The sequence below is a fragment of the Hippocampus bargibanti genome, linkage group LG14, assembly GCF_051943395.1.
Source record: "Hippocampus bargibanti isolate YZ-2025 linkage group LG14, ASM5194339v1, whole genome shotgun sequence".
NCBI classification, from domain to species: domain Eukaryota; kingdom Metazoa; phylum Chordata; class Actinopteri; order Syngnathiformes; family Syngnathidae; genus Hippocampus; species Hippocampus bargibanti.
This window is the reverse complement of record NC_142747.1, coordinates 298,736-316,780: the sequence shown is the minus strand read 5'-3', so window position 1 is coordinate 316,780 and position 18,045 is coordinate 298,736. Positions and strand designations below refer to the sequence as shown.

Genomic DNA, 18,045 nt, shown 5'->3' with positions numbered 1-18,045 from the left:
ATACCTTTATTCGTCCCGCAATGGGGAAATTTGCAGTCCACAGCAGCAATTGAAGAGGGATGGGGTTGGGGTGGGAGTGAAAGGATAGAAAACAAGATAGTATTCGTTTTTCACACAAGTTTGCATGATTTTTGGTAGTTAATTAATTTAAAGGACAACCATTTCTTTTTGGTTTCTTAACTGAATTCAGAAAAACGTTTGATAGCATCTAAAATAGCCAAAACTGCGACGCACCTGTCCACCCGTCATCTTCACGTCTTCATGGCCAGCAGGTCCTGGCTCAGGTTGGATCTCGCCGGACAATGGCGGCGCGATCATGTGACCGATGGCGCCCTGATGACGAGCTTGCGAGCAAATGTCCCTTCTCAAAATGGCCGCCGGCGCCAATGGCGAACGGGCGCAGACGGCAAACAAGCCAAACACAGAAGCGCTTTAGCGTCAGATCTGTTTATTGTTTATTTACAAACAACAAGCTGCTGGGGAAGGAGGTGGGGGGGGGGGGCGCGCCAAGGTGTTGCTCACACTCGGGACGGGTACAACATCTGAGGACAAAAACAAACAAAACAAAAATCCCGTCAGAGGTCACCAAGCCGGGATGCGCAAAAGTGGCATTTTGGTCTTGGTAGATGACAGCAAGTGACCTAAAAGGGCAAAGTTGACAAGCGGCGGGAGGCTCCTCCCATCAACTCTGAGTCAGCAAATCTATTTATTAGCTGGCTACCTCGCCAGCACTTTATTTGCTATCCAGCTGGTTCAGTAGCTATCTATCTATTAGCTGTATAACGGGCTAGCCAGCGATTAGCTAGCTCTCGGACAGTCTGCGGCCGGACGGACGGATGCGTGGCTTGAGGAGCCCGCGATAACAAGAAAGGTGCGTCAGCGCAGAGCGTATGTGGAACTGTAGCGGCTTGGAATTGAAGCAGATTTATTTCATCAATGGATGCTACATGATACTAGTGCAGCGTGTTCTACCGGAAACAAATTCCTTGTGTGTTCTACATACTTGGCAATAAAGATGATTCTGATTCTGACACAGCTGCGTGTTTGCTTTCATCATTTAGCTTGCAGTAAACGTACGTGCACATTCCTGATCCACTGGTGAAGAGGATCCTCCCCTCTTTCGTATAGAACTGCTCCATGTCACAAAGAGGGTACAGAAAGTGCTGAAGAATGAATGACTGTCTTTGTGTTGTCATATTTGTTATTTCGTTTTTTTTTACTTTGTTACTTCCAGCTTGAGTGAACGCTGGCGCGTGTGGCTGCCGCTGCTCACCCACATAACTCATCCTGTGACTGTGAAGTGAGCGTCGCTTTGAAATGAAATGGATGATTATGATGATTCTAAAAGGCCTCCGTGGCGCCACCCAGACGCCCCCCCCCTCCCACACCACGATTCCCCCGAGCGCGGCGTTGCAGTCATACCACGCGTATGCGATGTCCCATGGCCTTGGCAGGGAGGTTGCTGGTGAACTTTGCCCTCACCATCCCGCTGTTGCCGTGCGCGCGCGTCACCTTGCCCCAAATCACTCGCGTCTTGTTGGGCTTGCCGCCGGGCGTCACCGTGTTCCTTGACAAAGGCACAAGTTGGCGGCGGCGTGACACGCGGGGGGGGTCAAGGAAGGGAGGAAGGAAGGAATGTTACTTCTTGGCCTTGTAGACGTAAGCGCATCGCTTGCCCAGGTAGAAGTCGACCTCGTCGCGGCTGTAGCAGCCTTCCAGCTTGAGCAGCGCCGTGTTCTCGCGCTGGTTGCGCAGGCCGCGCTTGTAGCCCGTAAAGATGGCCTTGCTCCACAGCCTGCAAACGCCACACGCCGTCAAAGGGCGTCCGACTCGCCTTTGACGGCGACGCTCGGAGAGGAATTCGCTTTCCTTCCCATCGATGACAAGGTTTCTTCAGCCGTCATCTGTACTTGAGTACTGACGGCTGAAGAAACCTTCTCACCGATGGACCACTCCTGTACGGATATCGACCAAACACGTGCAGCTTTAAACGAGGGGCGGGGAATAGAAGACAAAAAAAAAGCTGGCTAACATCTCCGGCTCGTTCGCAAACGACACATCAATAAGGCGTTCAATAAGCTGTTGCTTGCTCGGAACAGACTGAATATTTATTTAGCCACATCGCGACAAGTCCCATTCAACAAAGGACAAGAGTCCCCCTTACCTTCCAGGCATCTTCACTTTTCTTGCCCGGAGATCACCTGCGTATGCACAAAAACATTTGGAGGTGAGATATCAAGTACTCTACAGTTCGCTAAATTCCAACGCCGTTGTTTCTGTCCAGTGAAGCGAGCGCACTCTGTACTCGCAGTCGTATATAATTGCATTTTTGTCAAGTACGTCATCATTTTTCGTGGGATTTTCCAAGCCATGCAGTTTATGAGGACATATTAGACACCTTTCGCTCCATCCTGGTTCTTGAAATTTCCCAACACGACAATGAGAAGCGGGGAAAAAAAGTCATTGAAGTTTATGCTCTTTTTGCTAACACTACAGTTTCTAAAGAATGTTCCTTCCTAGTATTCAGTGACAGCCATTTTTGATTTCTGACGAAAATCAGCCTGCGTTCGATCATTGATATTTGCTAATTTATATTTTGAATCTTTTCTTGTATTTTCTTTTGTTTAGAAATCCAAAAGCTTTCCAGTGGTACCTTATTCGCTACGATCTGCCAACAATTAAGAAAGTTAGGATAGTTTAAACTGTAATAAACAGTTCATTGGTTTAACTGTGTAAACAGGCAGAACATCCCCTCATATTTCGAACATTATACTCCATTATTTCCTTATTATCTGTCATAAAACAATAATCTATACATCATTGGAAAGCTATTTAAATGCACTATAATATGGTATTAGAAAATGTGTGATGAATTATTTTTGTCACATCCCTACATACATTTCTAACAATCATGAAGACATCGCTCCGGGCGGACTTGGGTCCGCGATCGAATGGTCGATCGGTCGCGATGGTCATAACATGCACCCCGCTTGACTGTCCCGAACTGCCGCGTCAAATGTGACTTTCGGGGAGGAAACCCTAAAAGATTCAAAGCTAACAAGTAGTTTCCACATGACAAACGGGCGCCAAGCTCTTCACACCAAAAAAAAGGCCCTTTTGAGTCAAGGGATCAGCCGGTCGAAGGGAGCCCAGCTACCATTTAGCATCAGAATCCAGCCTGAATCGGGACCATCGTAAAGTTCATCAAAAAGAGATATCCGCGCAAGAGCAAAGGCGCGACGACGCCACGTCGGGAGCACGAATTAGTCACATTTGCCGAGACTTTTCGACATTTTCACGGGTCTTCGGGTTCTTACCTGCTTTGCTAGCGGAAATGTGGCGAAAAAGACTGCGCGAAAGGAATGCTGGGAAACTATTGCCACGATAGGTGGCCGCGGAGCGCCTGATCACACACAATAAAAAGATTGACAAGCTAGGTAGCCGCGAAGCGCCTGCTCACAAAAAAAGACGCAGACATCCGTCGTTTGAAAGTTTGTTACTCTTTGGCTTTTGCTCGATACAGTTTGCCAAAGCCTCACGGAAAAAGGAACATCTCGTGGCGGGCACTAGGACCAGGCATCTCACCCAGCAGGTGCACAGGAGGGGGCCTGTTTATGTCAAGTATATTTCACTGCATTTTCTACGTTGAGATCAGATCCACTTGTTAGCCGGTGGAATAAACACAGGTCTACGTTCATTCGTATGTGTTTCTTCCTCGACGGCTACAATATATCAAATACCTGTACACACGAAACACTCGCCCCATTTTAGACTCAGGGCAGCAGTATGGTTTCAACGCCCCCCCCCCCCCCCCACGCGCGCACATACACACTCTCGAATAGAGTACGTCTTCGTCTTTTCATATAATAATAATAATAATAATACATTTCATGTATAAACGTCTTTCTAAACTCAAGGTCACTTTAGAGGAGCGGTCTCAAACTCGCGGCCCGCGGGCCAACTGCGGTCCCCGAAAGAATATTTTGCGGCCCGCCTTCATATTAAAGATTAATGTTAGTGCAGCCCGCATGATTGATATGAATGAAACTTGTGTGTGTAGCTGAACAAGTAGGCAATAGAAGCCATGTTTTGGACAGTTCATGTTCAATATTGTATTCATGTTAAGAATGTTAAAGGTTAAAGAACTGTGAATACAGACATTTGAAACTTTATTATAATAATTAGTTTTCCTGTGGTTTCTTCAGTCGTCTGTATCTGCCTTATGATATTATAATCATTTGATTTATTTATTGCTGGTTAATTTATTTTGTATTCATTTTTCCATTTAATTATTTTTTTTTTTGCATGTTAAAAATAAAGATTTTGACAACATTGGAATGTTTTATCTGTGCTTTTCTTGTGGAAATCCTGATGCGGCCACGACTCCAGCGGCCCCCGGGTCAATTAAGTTTGAGACCCCTGCTTTAGAGTTACGGGATAAGTTTAGCAGTGGGTGAGCAGTGGGTGAGCAGCGGCGCCACACGCGCCAGCGTTCACTCAACCCGGAAGTAGCTCAAATAGTGTAGATAGAAATCTAGCTAGGTAGCTAATAGATAGCTAAAAATAACAACAACAATAATACATTGAATTTATAAGTGCCTTTCAAAATCTCAAGGTCACTTTACAGCCACGGGATAAGTTAGATAGCTTTCAGGTCTGGAGTATGCAGTCAACATCGGACTGAGCCACATCCTCGACCACGTCAACAACACAGGAACCTACGTAAGGATCCTGTTTGTGGACTCCAGCTCTGCGTTCAATACCATCATCCCCAAACTTCTCTAGCTAGGTGTGCCCCCTACGATCTGCCAGTGGACCCTCAGCTTCCTGACAGGACGGACACAACAGGTCAGACTGGGAAATATATCATCCACAACACGAACCACGAGCACCGGAGCCCCGCAGGGATGCGTCCTCTCTCCATTGCTCTTCTCTCTCTACACAAACGACTGCACCTCAACGCACCCAGCTGTCAAATTCATAAAGTTCACGGACGACACCACGGTCATCGGTCTCATCCAAGACGGCAACGAGTCTGCGTACCGACAACAAGTGGAGCAGCTGGAGCTCTGGTGCAGCCGTCACAACCTACAGCTGAACACGCTCAAGACAGTTGAGATGATGGTGGACTTCAGGAAACATCCATCACCACAGCTACCCCTCACACTATCCAACTGCCTTGTGTCAACCGTTGAGACCTTCAAGTTCCTGGGAATCACAGTCTCCCAGGACATGAAGTGGCAGGGAAGTCAACACCAACTCTATCCTGAAAAAGGCCAACAGAGAATGTACTTCCTGAGGCTGCTAAAGAAGCATGGCCTGCCACAGGAGGTGCTGCAACATTTCTACACGGCTGTCATCGAATCCATCCTGTGTTTGGTTCGGGGCCTCTTTGCAATTTTTTCTTGTGATGATACTAGTGCAGCGCGTTCTACCGGGAACAAATTCCTTGTGTGTTCTCCATACTTGGCAATCAAGATGATTCTGATTGTGACATTTGCAAATTATTTGGCGCTTGTAAATCATCATATGCAAGGACATTCCCAAATTTATTTTTCAACAGCCAGAGACGTCTAAGTGAAAATGCGTCCAACACGTTAGCATTAAAAAAGTGGCATTTTCCCGGAAGTTCGCCCACTCTCGTCTGACACACTTCGTATGTCGCCTGCGAAAATGACATCGCTAGTTTGCAACACGTAAAACGTCACCAGTAGGCAAAAAAGCCGCGTTATCTTTCTATATACAACCACGCAGGCTTTGTATTTACACGACATCTTTTTGTACACAGAAAGGCAGACGGCGCGGCCTCATCCATCAAATGTCCCACAACGCGGTCATGTGACCGACACGCGAGGCCGTGAACACCCCCCTCCCCCCCTCCCGGGGTGTTGCTGCAAGCAAGAAGATGAGAAAAACAAGGTGCAAAAAGACGGGGATGAAAAAACAAAAATAAAAGCCGCATCTTGACATTAGCATAAGTTAGCATTGCACGCGTTGTCACTTTGCCAGCAAATTGCACAAAATGTGATTGCTTTGCCGTGGTCCTTTTCGCAACAAGTTGCACAATGCGGAGTTGAACGCTTTACCGGAAACAAAATGGCAACGTTGGTCGCCCAGACGGGTCCACGCCAATTTGGAACACGTTTCTTGGACAATTGTTTTCCCCCGCGCTGATTGCTAACATACACAAGCGTATGGCCGGCAATTAAAAAAAAGATAAATATTATCTGTTTACATAACGGTCAAGTTCAGGTTTTAATGTGACAAATTTCATGGCAAAATGCCATTTTTCACGCCAGGCTCTATTTTTTTCCCCACGCCTCAAAGGACAACCGACACCATTTTTCTGTTTCCTAACTGACATTGGAAAAACGTTTGATAGCATCTAAAATAGCCAAAACTGATATTTGGAGTCAAATGCAAAATGACTTAAAGCGTCCCAAAAGTGCCACAAAATGAGGTCGAAACTGGGGAGATTGAGAAAGTCCCGCCCCCTTGTTGGTGACATCACGCCAGGACACCCATTCGCAAACTGCCTGACTCCAGAATCAAAACAATGGCTCCAGAGAGTTGAGATTGGGAGAAGATGCTTTCTTGTTACTCATCCACTTCTGAATACGATTCATAAAGTTCTGAAGAGGAAAGCATGAATGTTTGCAATCCATTAAAGGAGTCCTTCCGTATTCGTTCGAACCGTCTGCAAGCGGTGAAGATCGGGACTCCAAATGATGGACGCAACTTGTCCGGCGGTGTCGATTGTCCTTTAAGTGGCCAATTTTTGTATAGGTCATAATGCGAAAGCGGTCGTGGTTTGACGTTCAGGCTACTTACTGACTTACAAATCAGTTACCTGCAAAATAAATAAGAGAAAAAACTTCCGAGGGCTCCACCAGTGACTTGGACTGAAAGAAAGGGCAAAGGTCAAGTCAAACTTGAAAAGCGGCAGCAATGCGTTTTGCGACTAAACAGCAAAATTTTTGTCTTGTCACTCGCGCCGGCTCGTTTCATGTCAGTCACGTCGAAACAAAAGAGAGCAAAATGCAGACGCAAAGTTGCGCAACCTCGCCGACGGGCGCGTCGACTACACGCCAGGGCCGGTGGGGGAGACGGCGGCGGCGTGTCTCGGGGGGGCCAAGTGGAGAAGGGCGCCGACGGTGGCGGCCACCTGGGGTAGCCCCTCTTCTTCCAGGATGTGAAGGGGAAGACACAAGTCACTCTGGATGGGGACGGGGGGCAAAAAGATGCATCAACACACACGTGAAATGGGGCAAATCCAAAAAATGAAAACAAAAAAACATCCAAAAGCAAATCTGGGGCGGGGACACTTTGGTTACCTGAGTGACGCCCATCCTTCGACACGCCTCCAGGAAGTTCTCCACGTTCCGCCGACATTTGGCCATGGTCAGTTTGGGCTGAGGGGGGACGCAGCCACACGTTTTGGGGTCGGCGGAGGGAGCGAGCGAGCGAGCGAGCGAGCGTCGGCGTCGCACTCACCACGGCGGGGGAGGGCACGTGTATGCTGGGGACCGATCGGGGGCGCACGTGGTTGGCCAGGTGACACAAGACCACGCCGTCCGTCAGCGCCGCCCCCAGGTCGCTCGGCAACGACACCTTCAGGCGCCCCTCGATATTCTGACAAACGCAAACGGCAGGCGTACCATCAGAGGGCCTCATATTAGCTAGCTAGCTAAATGGCTAATAATAATAATCCATGTAATTTCTAAGCGCCTTTCAAAACTCTCAAGGTCACTTTCCAGTTAGTTTTTCTGCGGGTGAGCAGCAGCAGCCACACGCGCCGGCGTTCACTCAAACTGGAAGTAACTCAAATAGACAGAAAGCTAGCTAGCTAGCCAATCAATAGCCAAAAGATACCTAGCTAGATAGCCAGCCAGCCAGATAATGAATAGATAACTAGCTAAATAGCTAGCTAATCAGCCAGATAGCTCGCAATAATAATAATAATAATACTAATACTAACCTTCCTGAGCTGCTCCACCAGCTGGGCGTCTTGTTCAAGCACGCCGGGCGGAGCTTCCTGCGGGTGCTCAGCGGTGGCGGGGGGGTCGCCTAGAGGTCAAGCGTCAAAGTCACCTTCTTGTCACCGGTGACGGCAAAGCAAATGGCCGGCGGCGCCCGCTCACCCTTCCTCTTTTCTTGGCGCTGGCTGAGGCGATACAAGAAGCTCTCCGGGCGCACGCCGGCGCCGCCCGCCGGCCCGGCTGGAGGTACAAAGCGGGCGCAGTCGGCGCGAGCGGAGGAGAGGCGACAATGGCCCGGCGGGGGTCGTCTCGTCTTACCGCTTGGCGAAAGGCCCCCTCGCTCTTCGCCCTGTTGGCACAAGCGCGCTCGTTAGCCTCGGCGGCTAACCGGCACGTTTGGCAACAGACTTGCGCGGCAAAACAATTCCAATTGCGCAAATGGAACATCGAGCGGGAGGAAAAAACAGCTATCTAGCTTGCTTCTCGCTAGCTAGCTATTTGCTATCTTGCTGCCTGGCGGCTGTCTGTCTGTCTATCTAGCTTTCTACCTATTTGAGTTACTTCCGGGTTGAGTGATTATTAACTAACTCTTAGCTAGCTAGCTAGCTTTCGATCTATTTGAGCTACTTCCAGATTTAGTGATTATTAGCTAACTCTTAGCTAGCTAGCTTTCGATCTATTTGAGTTACTTCCGGATTTAGTGATTATTAGCCAACTCTTAGCTAGCTAGCTTTCTATCTATTTGAGTTGCTTCCGGGTTGAGTGACTATTAGCTAACTCTTAGCTAGCTAGCTTTCTATCTATTAAAGTAACTTCCGGGTTGAGTGATTATTAGCTAACTATGAGCTTTCTATCTATTTGAGTTACTTCCTGGTTGAGTGAACGCTGGCGCGTGTGGCTGCCGCTGCTCACCCGCAGAAAAACTGATCATGTGACTGTAAAGTGACCTTGAGAGTTTTGAAAGGCGCTTCATGATGAAATGTATTATTATTATGATGATTATAAAAAGCAGTCGCTGCACTTTGTGGTGGGACTCCACAAAGACGGCAAGCGCTTGTCACTCATTCTCACCATGAAGAGGGCGGAGTCATCTGTGTGGGTGGAGCGTCTGCAGGGGTAGACATTCTACAAACGCACACAACGTGAGTGACAGGGAAGGGGCGGGGCGTGAGGAGGCTGTGGGCGGGGCTACCTTGCCATCCGGACTCGTCTTGTTGGGACTCTGCCGACAAAACAAAAACGGGCAAAGTGGTGACGTTTCAGGGCTTGCAAGCGACATTCTTCTTCGAGGGAGCAAAGATGGCGTTGTTTTTTTCTTGCCAGCACAGATGGGGCAACTTTCAATGGAGGTACCTTGCCGTCTCTCTGCGGGGGGCGCGTCCTGTGTCGCTCCTCGTCGTAGCGGAGGGCGGCCAGCTGAGCCTCCCGCCTCATCCGTTCCACGCCGCCTCTCTGAGCGACAGGGGCGCCGGGCGACGCCGGGGATCCGGGCGAGGCCGAGGCGCCGGGTGACACCGGGGATCCGGGCGACGCCGGGACGCCATCCGCCGCGCTCCTGCCGGGCGCACACGGGGGGGGGGGGGGGGGGAGGTCATCTCAAGCGCAAATCAGCGATGACAATTTTTCGCTGACCGGCCGATTTCCCACTTTTTCAGAGCAGACCAAGGACCAGATCAAACTAAATATCGATTCTTGTTTTTTCGCCCTTCATTTCCTGTTTGGCCTTGTGTTGGCGGAAAGCGCCATTTTGATTGGATGATCTTGACGTTAATGTTGAAACAGGTAAACGCCCCCTTTTAAATAAGAGGACGAGTACAAAACAAAAACAGGCCTTTGTGGAGAGAACAGCTTCTAATTTGATAGATTCTAATCCAACTTTTGGAATGGCGGGCCACAATGGGTTGTAGAATTTGACAGAGGGGCATTTGGAGGGAGTGTTTGAGCCGGATATACTTAAGCATTAAAGGACAACCGACAAGTTGTGTCCATCATTTATAACATGGCTTCAAATGACTTTTACTGAGTGTATTTGACAAAGATTCCACCGCATATAGCGATATTTTACGTTTTAAGACTCGCGCTGAATATTCCGCAAGTCTTGTTTTTGAGTTGGTGATGAATTTACCGTAAATTAACCAAGGTAGCATTTGTGGTAGGTACAGCCTTAATTTAAAAATTAGACTTCATACTTTGCGACATACTTGTCTTATTGTGTTTCAAGTTGTGAAAAATGGGGCAGGCAGCTTTATACACTTTTTACTATAATTTGGACAAATTGGGCGGGCCGGATTAAAAAGCCCAACGGGCCGTAGTTTGCCCGTGTCTGTTCTGATCTGTCATGAAACAATAGCATCTTTGAAACAGTGGAATGCCAGTGGCACTATGACAAGCCCCGTGCTAACGTTAGCATCAATATACTAGTGTGAGAGGCAGCAGAGAGCAAGCGTGCAAGCCAATCTAATGCAAGCAGTGTGCAGGCTAGCTAGCAGTAACTTTGCTAGTTGACTTTTATTCCCATAGTTTGACTGGAGTTTTACCAAGGAACAGAAAAACATTCACATTCATGCTGAGTACGATCACAAAGTTATTTTAAATAATACATTCTGACATTTTGTTGAAATCACATTCATATATATATATATATAAAATAACAGTATATATGCGTGTGCACATTTTTCTCATTTGTCATTGTCATCCCTGGCAAATAGTGCGTGCGTTGACGCCGGCCTACCTGATCTGCCTTGGTCTGGACTCGTCTGTTCTGGAAAAGGCGACTTTGCCTGGAGAAGCCTGAACAAAGGGAAAAAAAGGGGGCGGGGGTACCCGACCATTGGGTGGAGGGAGGAATGAGAAAAAACAAAGACAAAGCAAATCTGAGGACCAGTCCAGTCCAATAAATGAAGAAAAGACACAGGAATGAAAAGAAAAATGAAGGGATGAAAACAAACGGGTTGAGGGTGTGGGGGGGTGAAAAGAAGAAGATCTGTACCTGCATCTCAGGGTCCTTTTATGACCCTAGCCCCCCTCCCCCAAATCCAAATGTTTTGCGTTTGTCACGCCAAACACACAAAAAAAAAAAAAACCACAAAAACCTTCAAATGTTCCACTTTGAGCGGAAGCTGCGCAACAAGTTGAGCCGGTGGTGCGTCACCGTGATGGAGAGGTGTCAATTTAGGCCGCCATACCGCCAGAGACAAAACGAAGGCCTCGACTATTGCGATGATGTTCATCTTGAACAAACAAAAAAAGGGTAGCTTGAGGCTTCTCAGCTCTGTGGAAATCAAATCAGGAAGGCGATGGTATGAAATCAGCATTTAGTGTGAATAGTTTTGGATTGATTTATCGAGCTATCCAGCTAGCTATTCGCTATCTAGCTCCCTGGCCAGCTCTCTCGCTGGCTAGCTATTAGCTATAGAGCTATCGGGCTGGCTCGTTATTTGCTATCTATTGGCTAGCTAGCTCGCTTTCTATTTATTTGAGTGACTTCCGGGTTGAGCAAACGCTGGCGCGTGTGGCTGCCGCTGCTCACTCACAGAAAAACCTATCCCGGTTCTGTAAGGTGACCTTGAGAGTTTTGAAAGGCGCTTAGAAATGAGATGTGTGCAAGATGTGGGCAAGGCTCCTACCGTATTGCCGATGCGTCTCTCGATGTAGGCCATGAACTGCGAGCTGAGGCTGGCCCGTTCTCCCGCCGCCGTCCTGGCCTCCTCCGCCTCCTTCTCTTCGCCGTCCATCGAGTCCATCTCATCTGCGCACGCGCACAGCACCGTGTCACCACGGCGCCCCCTGTCGGGATGTCGCTGACGCACGGTTGCGCTCACGTGTGCCGTTGGCGAGCAGGGGCGAGCGCGCCGTCCCTCGTTTTGGCTCTCGGTGGACGTCTGGGACGCGGGAGGAAACTTCCGGCACCTCCTTGTTTTGCGCGCAAACACACACGCGCGGATAAAGACGCCGTCAATCAATCACACCAAAAAATATTACATTCCATAGGATAATAATAATACTACATGTCATTCATCAGCGCCTTTCAAAACTCTCAAGGTCACTTTACAGTCACAGGATAAGCTTTCCTGCGGGTGAGCAGCGGCAGTCATACGCGCCAGCGTTCACGCAACTCCGAATAACTCAAATAGGTCAAGTTAGCTGGCTAGCTAATAGATAGCTAGCTAGGTAGCCAGCAATAGTAACTGTGAAATGTCAATTTCTCCACTGCGAGACCATTAAAGGTACATCTAATCCAATCCACTGGCGAAAAGGACGTTTTGATCCTCTCCTCTTTCATCTACTACTGCCTCATGTCACAAAGAGGGTACAGCAAGTGCTAAAGAATGTGTCTTTGTATTCTCATATTATTAGCTGTTTATCGATGAGAGGCTTTCTTCAGCCGTCATCTGTCCTTTTTTGAAGGTGTCGGAGGTTTCGCCTCTTGGATAGGAGGCGAAACGTCCGACAGCTGACGAAACCTTCTCATGGATGGACCACGATGGACCCCTCCTGTACGACTGAGAGCTGACACAGACGTATTTGCTGTTGACTTTTTGGACTTTCTTTCCTTTCATGACTTTGCTGCTGTGAAATGTCAATGTCTCCATTGCGAGACAAATAAAGGTACATCCAATCCAATCCATCGGATCATTTCTCAAAATGAAGATCCATAATCAGGAGGTGGGAGGGGGGCGGGGGGGGGGGGGGGAATTGAACCGGACCGTTTCCTTCCATTTCCTGTCGACGCGAACGCGCCTGCGCGAGCTTCTCACCTCATTTCCGGACCATCGTTTGTCTCCGCTGTCCACGCTGTTGAAACCCGAATCCAAAGCGCCGTAGGGCCGAGCGGCGTCCGCCTCGTCCGCGCTAACCGGCACAAAAGGAGGGCGGCTCTTAGTTGTCACGCCGGCCGGACGCCGGACGGGCACGGCGGGTTCAGACCAGGATCCAAAGATCAACGTTCGCCTGACGTCTTCGGGGAGGTCTGGGCTGGTCTTGCTGGCCTCCATGTTGAGGAACTTGAAGATGTGAACTTTGCCCTTGATGCACATCTACGCAAGACGACAGACAGGCCATGAGTCGGCGGTGGCGCCCCGTCGCGGCAATTTGCCATTTTGGGGGCGGCGTCGGCGACCTGCGCCGGCGGCGTGCGGAGCGGGTTGTTGTCCAGCACCATGGTGTGCAGCTGCGACAGGCGCGTGTAGCACAGCGGGATGGACGCCACCTTGTTGCACGAGAAGTCCAGACGAACCAGCGGCAGCTCGGCCAGCTCTGAAAAATCATCATCATCCATTTCATTTCATTTCTAAGCACCTTTCAAAACTCTCAAGGATACTTTACAGTCACAGGATATTTTTCTGCCGGTGAGCAGCGGCAGCCACATTGGCCAGCATTCACTCAAAACCTTAAGAACTGAATTGGTTCCCAGAAAGTGTGTCTTCCAAACATTAATTCCCCATAGAAAACAATTAAAATGAGAACAACCAGTTCCCAGGTCCCCATAAAACCTCATTTTCTACTAAATAAGCCTTACAACTACACAAAATATACCTTATTTTATGTATAATAAATTTGCTATTGGATTGTAATTAAAGAAATTCACTGCACTGTGTAATCATGCTTGAGATTTTTGAAAGCCGCTTTGAAATCAAATGTATTATTATTATTATTATTATTATTATTATTATTATTATTATTATTATTATTATTATTATTATTATTATTATAAAGAGTGCTTGCAATTAGCATGAGATAATTCAGGTGATCTATTTTATTGCCCATGCATTCCGAATAAATCTGGATCTGTTGCTTGACGTGTAGTTTACTTGGTCATTTTCGCAAGTCAAAAAATCTCATCTTCTGGAGTTTCCACTGACGTTTATTAGAGTTGTGACTGCAAAGGTTGACAGAACATTGCAGGAATCGAACGTTAGCGGTACCCACCCAGGAGCCACGTCAATGTTTTTTAGGGGTCCATGCCAATTCACCCAATGGGCTCATCCAAGTCTAATTCGTTTTTCATGAAGTTTGGTGTACTTGTTGATATATATGCAAAAGCCACATTAGAAGAAAAACAAAAGGCAAGGGAAGACAAATTGGGCCCGGCAACACCGACAACAACCGAGGACAGCCAAAGTGCGAGCATTACCATGCCTGAGCCCAGACCTCACTCACCCCTTTGGGAGATTTCAGGGTCTCACCCGTTACCAGGGCCACCAGGGTTACCAGAGTAGCTGCCAGGGCAGGCAACGCCGAAAAGTTGCCTGCTCCATTTTTCACAACTTGAAACACACTAAAACGACTAATCGCAAATAAAACTATCGTTGCAAAGTATTAAGGATTGTTTTGATGTAGCACAAATGCTGCCTTGCTTAATTGAGGTTAAATCTCCCTTGCTGATGATTTTTGCTCCAGTTGTGGTTTGTCGTTGGGCACGTTGCACAATGCAATGTTTACGTTGCGTCGTCTGCTACAAGCCACGTCAACTCCTCTTTCCACCATGCTTTTCATAATAATAATAATAATATTACATGTAATTTCTAAGCGCCTTTTAAAACTCTCAAGTACACTTTACAGTCACGGGACAATGTACGTTTATGTTTTGTAGCGTCATAAATTTTCTTTTGAATCTTTCTTTTGGGGCTGAGGTTCTGTGCGTCTACTTTGGAAAATGAGATGCAAATGTACGACCTTTTAACGCTCGGGAAAGTCCAAAGCAGGCTTATGATTGGCTGCCGTGTCGAGTATGCAAATCGACAAACAAACCGAAATTCCGAAATTTCCAAAACGAATAAAGATTTCAAAATCGGAATAATTTCTTCCGATTTTGAAATCTTTGTTCAAACGTTTGCTTCATTGAATAAAGCAAACGTTTGATTTGAAGAAAAAAATGTTGGTTTTTTTTTCTCTTGAAGAAGTTGTCGGCCACCCGTGCGTCCGGGCAGACGTTATTTCAGACACTGGCGTAAGGGCGCGTCCCACACGTACCCGGAGGAAGGGCCACCAGGTGGTTCCTCCTGATGTTCAGGTCTCTCAGCGCCTCCAGTCGGCCAACCTGAGGCGGCAGCGTCCTGATCTCGTTGCAGCTCACATCCTGCGGGGTGCTCAAGGCTTGACGGACGGACGGACGGACGGGCGGAGCGGACGCGCGTCGCCGGCTACCCACCAGCTCCGTCAGGTGCCTGAGCTGGCCCACTTCCTGAGGCAGCGCCGCCAGCTTGTTGTTGCAGGCGATCAGAACCTTCAGCGGGAGACTGCACAGCACCACCGGCAGCGCCGACAGCTGGTTGCGACTGAGGCCAGGATGGGGGACAGCGGCAGTCAATCGCGTGAAAAGGCAGCATTCCGCCTGCGCCCGAGCATTCGCGCAAAGTCCCAGAGCGTTCCACGGTGATTGGAGACGCCCCCAAGCCCTTCCGCGTGCTACCTACCTGAGGTTGAGGTAGGTGAGGGCCTGCAGGTTGAGCATGTGATCGGGCAGAGACCTCAAACAATTCTGGTAGACGTTCAAACTCTCCAGCGACACCAGCAGGCACACCTCCGGCGGAAGATCCGACAGGCGGTTCCGAGACAAGTCTGCACGACGGCAAAAGTGCTCGTAAGCGGACAGCACCAGCACATGACTGACGTCTGTCTGACTTGTAAGCGGCCATTCAACAACTGCTTCAATCGGTAAAATAGTCCTTTTAAAGGGTTCTTTTTTTACATTTGAAACAAATTACATTGATTATAATGGAAAATGTTACTTCCGGGTTGAGTGAACGCTGGCGTGTGTGGCTGCCACTGCTCACCCACAGAAAAAAAACGTATCCTGTGACTGTAAAGTTACCCTGAGAATTTTGAAAATAGATGAAATATTATTATTGTTATTGTTGCTGTTATTATAGTACCTATGCTTGTCTGTGACTGAGAGCTTTGAAAGGCGCTTAAAATGTATTATTATTATTATATACGAGAGTGGCTGCCTTTCCAGCAGCTCATGTATTTTGTTTTTCTACTTTCATTCCTTTTATCACTTTGCTGCTGTGAAATGGAAATTTCTCCACTGCGAGACTAATAAAGGCAAATCCAATCCAACTATTATTATTATTAGTAGTATTATTGTTGTTGTTATTAGTATTATTGTTATTATTGTTGTTATTATTATTAGTCGTAGTGGTAATGGTAGTGGTAGTTTATTTGAAGCACCCGAGCTGACGTTTTAGGCCGAATGCGTCCCCGGAAGTCAAAGGACTTGCTTGGATTTGACACCGCTGCTTCAACGCACTTGAGGCATTAGCGGGATGCTAACGCGCTAGCATCGCCAAAGTTGCCAAAGTGTTGTTTCCGAAAATGTTCCCCCCCTCAAGCGTTCCCAAGGGGACGAAAGCTCCCGCAATGGCGTCAACGAGACGAAGACGACAGCCAAAAGTTCCATTTGCGAGCGCGGAACTTAACGTTTGAAGCAACATGTTGTTGTCACTCGGAAGCGACAACTCGAGACTTGGACAAGAGCTCCAAAGTTGCTCACGAGTGTCACTAAAGTGCGATACGGCTCAGCGGGGGGGTTCCCCGGAGAGCCGCCCCGCCGAGACTCACCGGCGCTGGTCGTGTCGGTCAGGTCGTGGTTGGCGGCGCCGCGGGGGAACTCCTTGAGCTTCCTGCCGCTGAGGTTCAGACAGCCGGTGGCCGAGGCTTCGTCCAGAGCCCGCTCCAGAGAACGGTTCCACGGCACGGGACCCGCCGCCGACGCCAGGCCGTTGTTCCCGGCCGCGACGACGCCCCCCGCGCCGGCACCGCTACCGCCTCCGACCGCAAAGACGAATCCGGTGTTGTCCGCCGCGGAGCCCAACGACACCGAGGCCGCCATTACACTCCGGTCGGTTGCTAAGATCGCTGAGCTAATACTAACGCTAACGCTAATGCTACCACTCCCAGCCCAAACTTTGGACAAGTGCGTGCGCATGCGCACTAGGCCCCGGAAACTTTGGCGCTCGGGGGCCCCCCGCGGCCAGCCCGTTTTCGACGTCTGCCGCTTACAAACGGACGCCATTCAAATGGTCTGAATGAATTCAACAAGTCGGAAGAAGGAACTGAACGGTGTGTCAACGTCGGGATATGTTCTTGTCCTCATTGCTCCCCTCGAAGAAGAGCGTCAAAGCTCATCAAGCTATCTATTTGAGTTACTTCCTGGTTGAGTGAACGCTGGCGCGTGTGGCTGCCGCTGCTCACTCACAGAAAAAAAACCTATCCCGTGACTGTAAAGTGACCTTGAGAGTTTGGAAAGGCGCTTAGAAATCAAATGTATTATTATTGTTAGTATAAAGCGCTCCAACGTGCGTGTGGACTTCATCTGAAAGTCGACTTTACGCTTACCTGTCAACGTATACGTTTTCCCCGTATTTTCTATGTTTTTTCATCATTTTGGATGGATTTGGTATAACAACTTTTATACGATAACAAACATTCTGCGCTTATCGAGTCTTTGTCGATGAAGCACGATATCGCATGCGAGTCACATTGTTTTCTTTTGATTTTGTATTACCGTTTCCGTATTTCAAGTCTGACGTTTGTGTTTCAATCAAGGAATCAACTAGTTATAACGTAGAAGCAAGTATGGGAGAATCGCCAAAACTACAGTATATACATATGATCGGATCATATGGATATATTTTTTATTGCTGTGGACGGTCGATTATGAAAGCATAATGTGTGCATGCACAGTAAACTGCATTTCCGCTTGTGTTCGCGTTTTTTTATCATTTCAAATAATGTACGTTGTACTACAACTTTGACACGGGAATTGTAATCATTTATAAGGGCAGCTATTAGCCAAGGTTGACAGGTATGCTTTACGAGGCCAGAAAAGACGCTCTCAAGTTTTTCGACTGCGAAAGACTACAACTCCCATGATTCTACGCGCCTCGTCACTTCGGCGCATGCGCGCGCCGCGGTCGGCTGCGGCGTTGTGTGCTCGTGATGGGAATTCCAGCTTCTTTTAGAGAGCCGGTTCTTTTGACTCGGCTCATTAAAAAGATCCGGCTCTTTTGGCTCCCAAATGGCTCCCCTGTTTGTTTTTTTGTTGCTTTTATTTATTAACTAC

The 18,045-nt window shown here is 48.2% G+C and overlaps 2 protein-coding genes across 4 annotated transcripts; both read right to left on the bottom strand.

Moving 5' to 3' along the window:
* Positions 1-431: 431 nt before the first annotated feature.
* Positions 432-3,408, bottom strand: rpl35a (ribosomal protein L35a). 2 transcript variants are annotated; one of them, XM_089013431.1, is made up of 5 exons: positions 3,318-3,408; positions 2,165-2,201; positions 1,643-1,795; positions 1,423-1,567; positions 432-542 (listed from the first exon to the last, which is right to left on the bottom strand). In XM_089013431.1, exons 2-5 carry the CDS (start codon positions 2,173-2,175, stop codon positions 519-521), a joined length of 333 nt encoding a protein of 110 aa, XP_088869557.1. In that variant the 5' UTR covers positions 2,176-2,201; positions 3,318-3,408; the 3' UTR covers positions 432-518. The 2 variants fall into 2 exon arrangements, with proteins under 2 accessions (XP_088869557.1, XP_088869556.1); XM_089013430.1 differs by having other exon boundaries at positions 2,165-2,205; positions 3,318-3,398.
* Positions 3,409-5,530: 2,122 nt separating this feature from the next.
* Positions 5,531-17,906, bottom strand: lrch3 (leucine-rich repeats and calponin homology (CH) domain containing 3). 2 transcript variants are annotated; one of them, XM_089013428.1, is made up of 19 exons: positions 16,542-17,906; positions 15,395-15,539; positions 15,130-15,256; positions 14,952-15,057; positions 13,099-13,235; positions 12,906-13,015; positions 12,737-12,830; positions 11,801-11,891; positions 11,606-11,727; positions 10,711-10,769; positions 9,333-9,534; positions 9,172-9,201; positions 9,051-9,104; positions 8,298-8,328; positions 8,142-8,219; positions 7,979-8,067; positions 7,495-7,632; positions 7,335-7,412; positions 5,531-7,216 (listed from the first exon to the last, which is right to left on the bottom strand). In XM_089013428.1, the coding sequence occupies exons 1-19, from the start codon at positions 16,993-16,995 to the stop codon at positions 7,082-7,084; spliced, it is 2,280 nt and encodes a 759-aa protein (XP_088869554.1). In that variant the 5' UTR covers positions 16,996-17,906; the 3' UTR covers positions 5,531-7,081. The 2 variants fall into 2 exon arrangements, with proteins under 2 accessions (XP_088869554.1, XP_088869553.1); XM_089013427.1 differs by having other exon boundaries at positions 8,142-8,328; positions 16,542-17,904.
* Positions 17,907-18,045: the final 139 nt, after the last annotated feature.

Bases quoted from the DNA above. Each gene is read 5' to 3' on its own strand.
- rpl35a (XM_089013431.1), bottom strand. The intron at 1,568-1,642 runs GTAACATTCCTT...GCCTTTGTCAAG, and splicing joins TACGTCTACAAGGCCAAGAA to GAACACGGTGACGCCCGGCG. The intron at 543-1,422 runs GTATGACTGCAA...TTTTGTCCTCAG, and splicing joins TGGGACATCGCATACGCGTG to ATGTTGTACCCGTCCCGAGT.
- lrch3 (XM_089013427.1), bottom strand. From the start codon at position 16,995: ATGGCGTCCGTTTGTAAGCGGCAGACGTCGAAAACGGGCTGGCCGCGG. The intron at 9,535-10,710 runs GTAGGCCGGCGT...TGCGCCCGGCAG, and splicing joins TCCAGACCAAGGCAGATCAG to GAGCGCGGCGGATGGCGTCC. The intron at 8,329-9,050 runs GTGAGAATGAGT...TTGTGCCAACAG, and splicing joins ATGACTCCGCCCTCTTCATG to GGCGAAGAGCGAGGGGGCCT.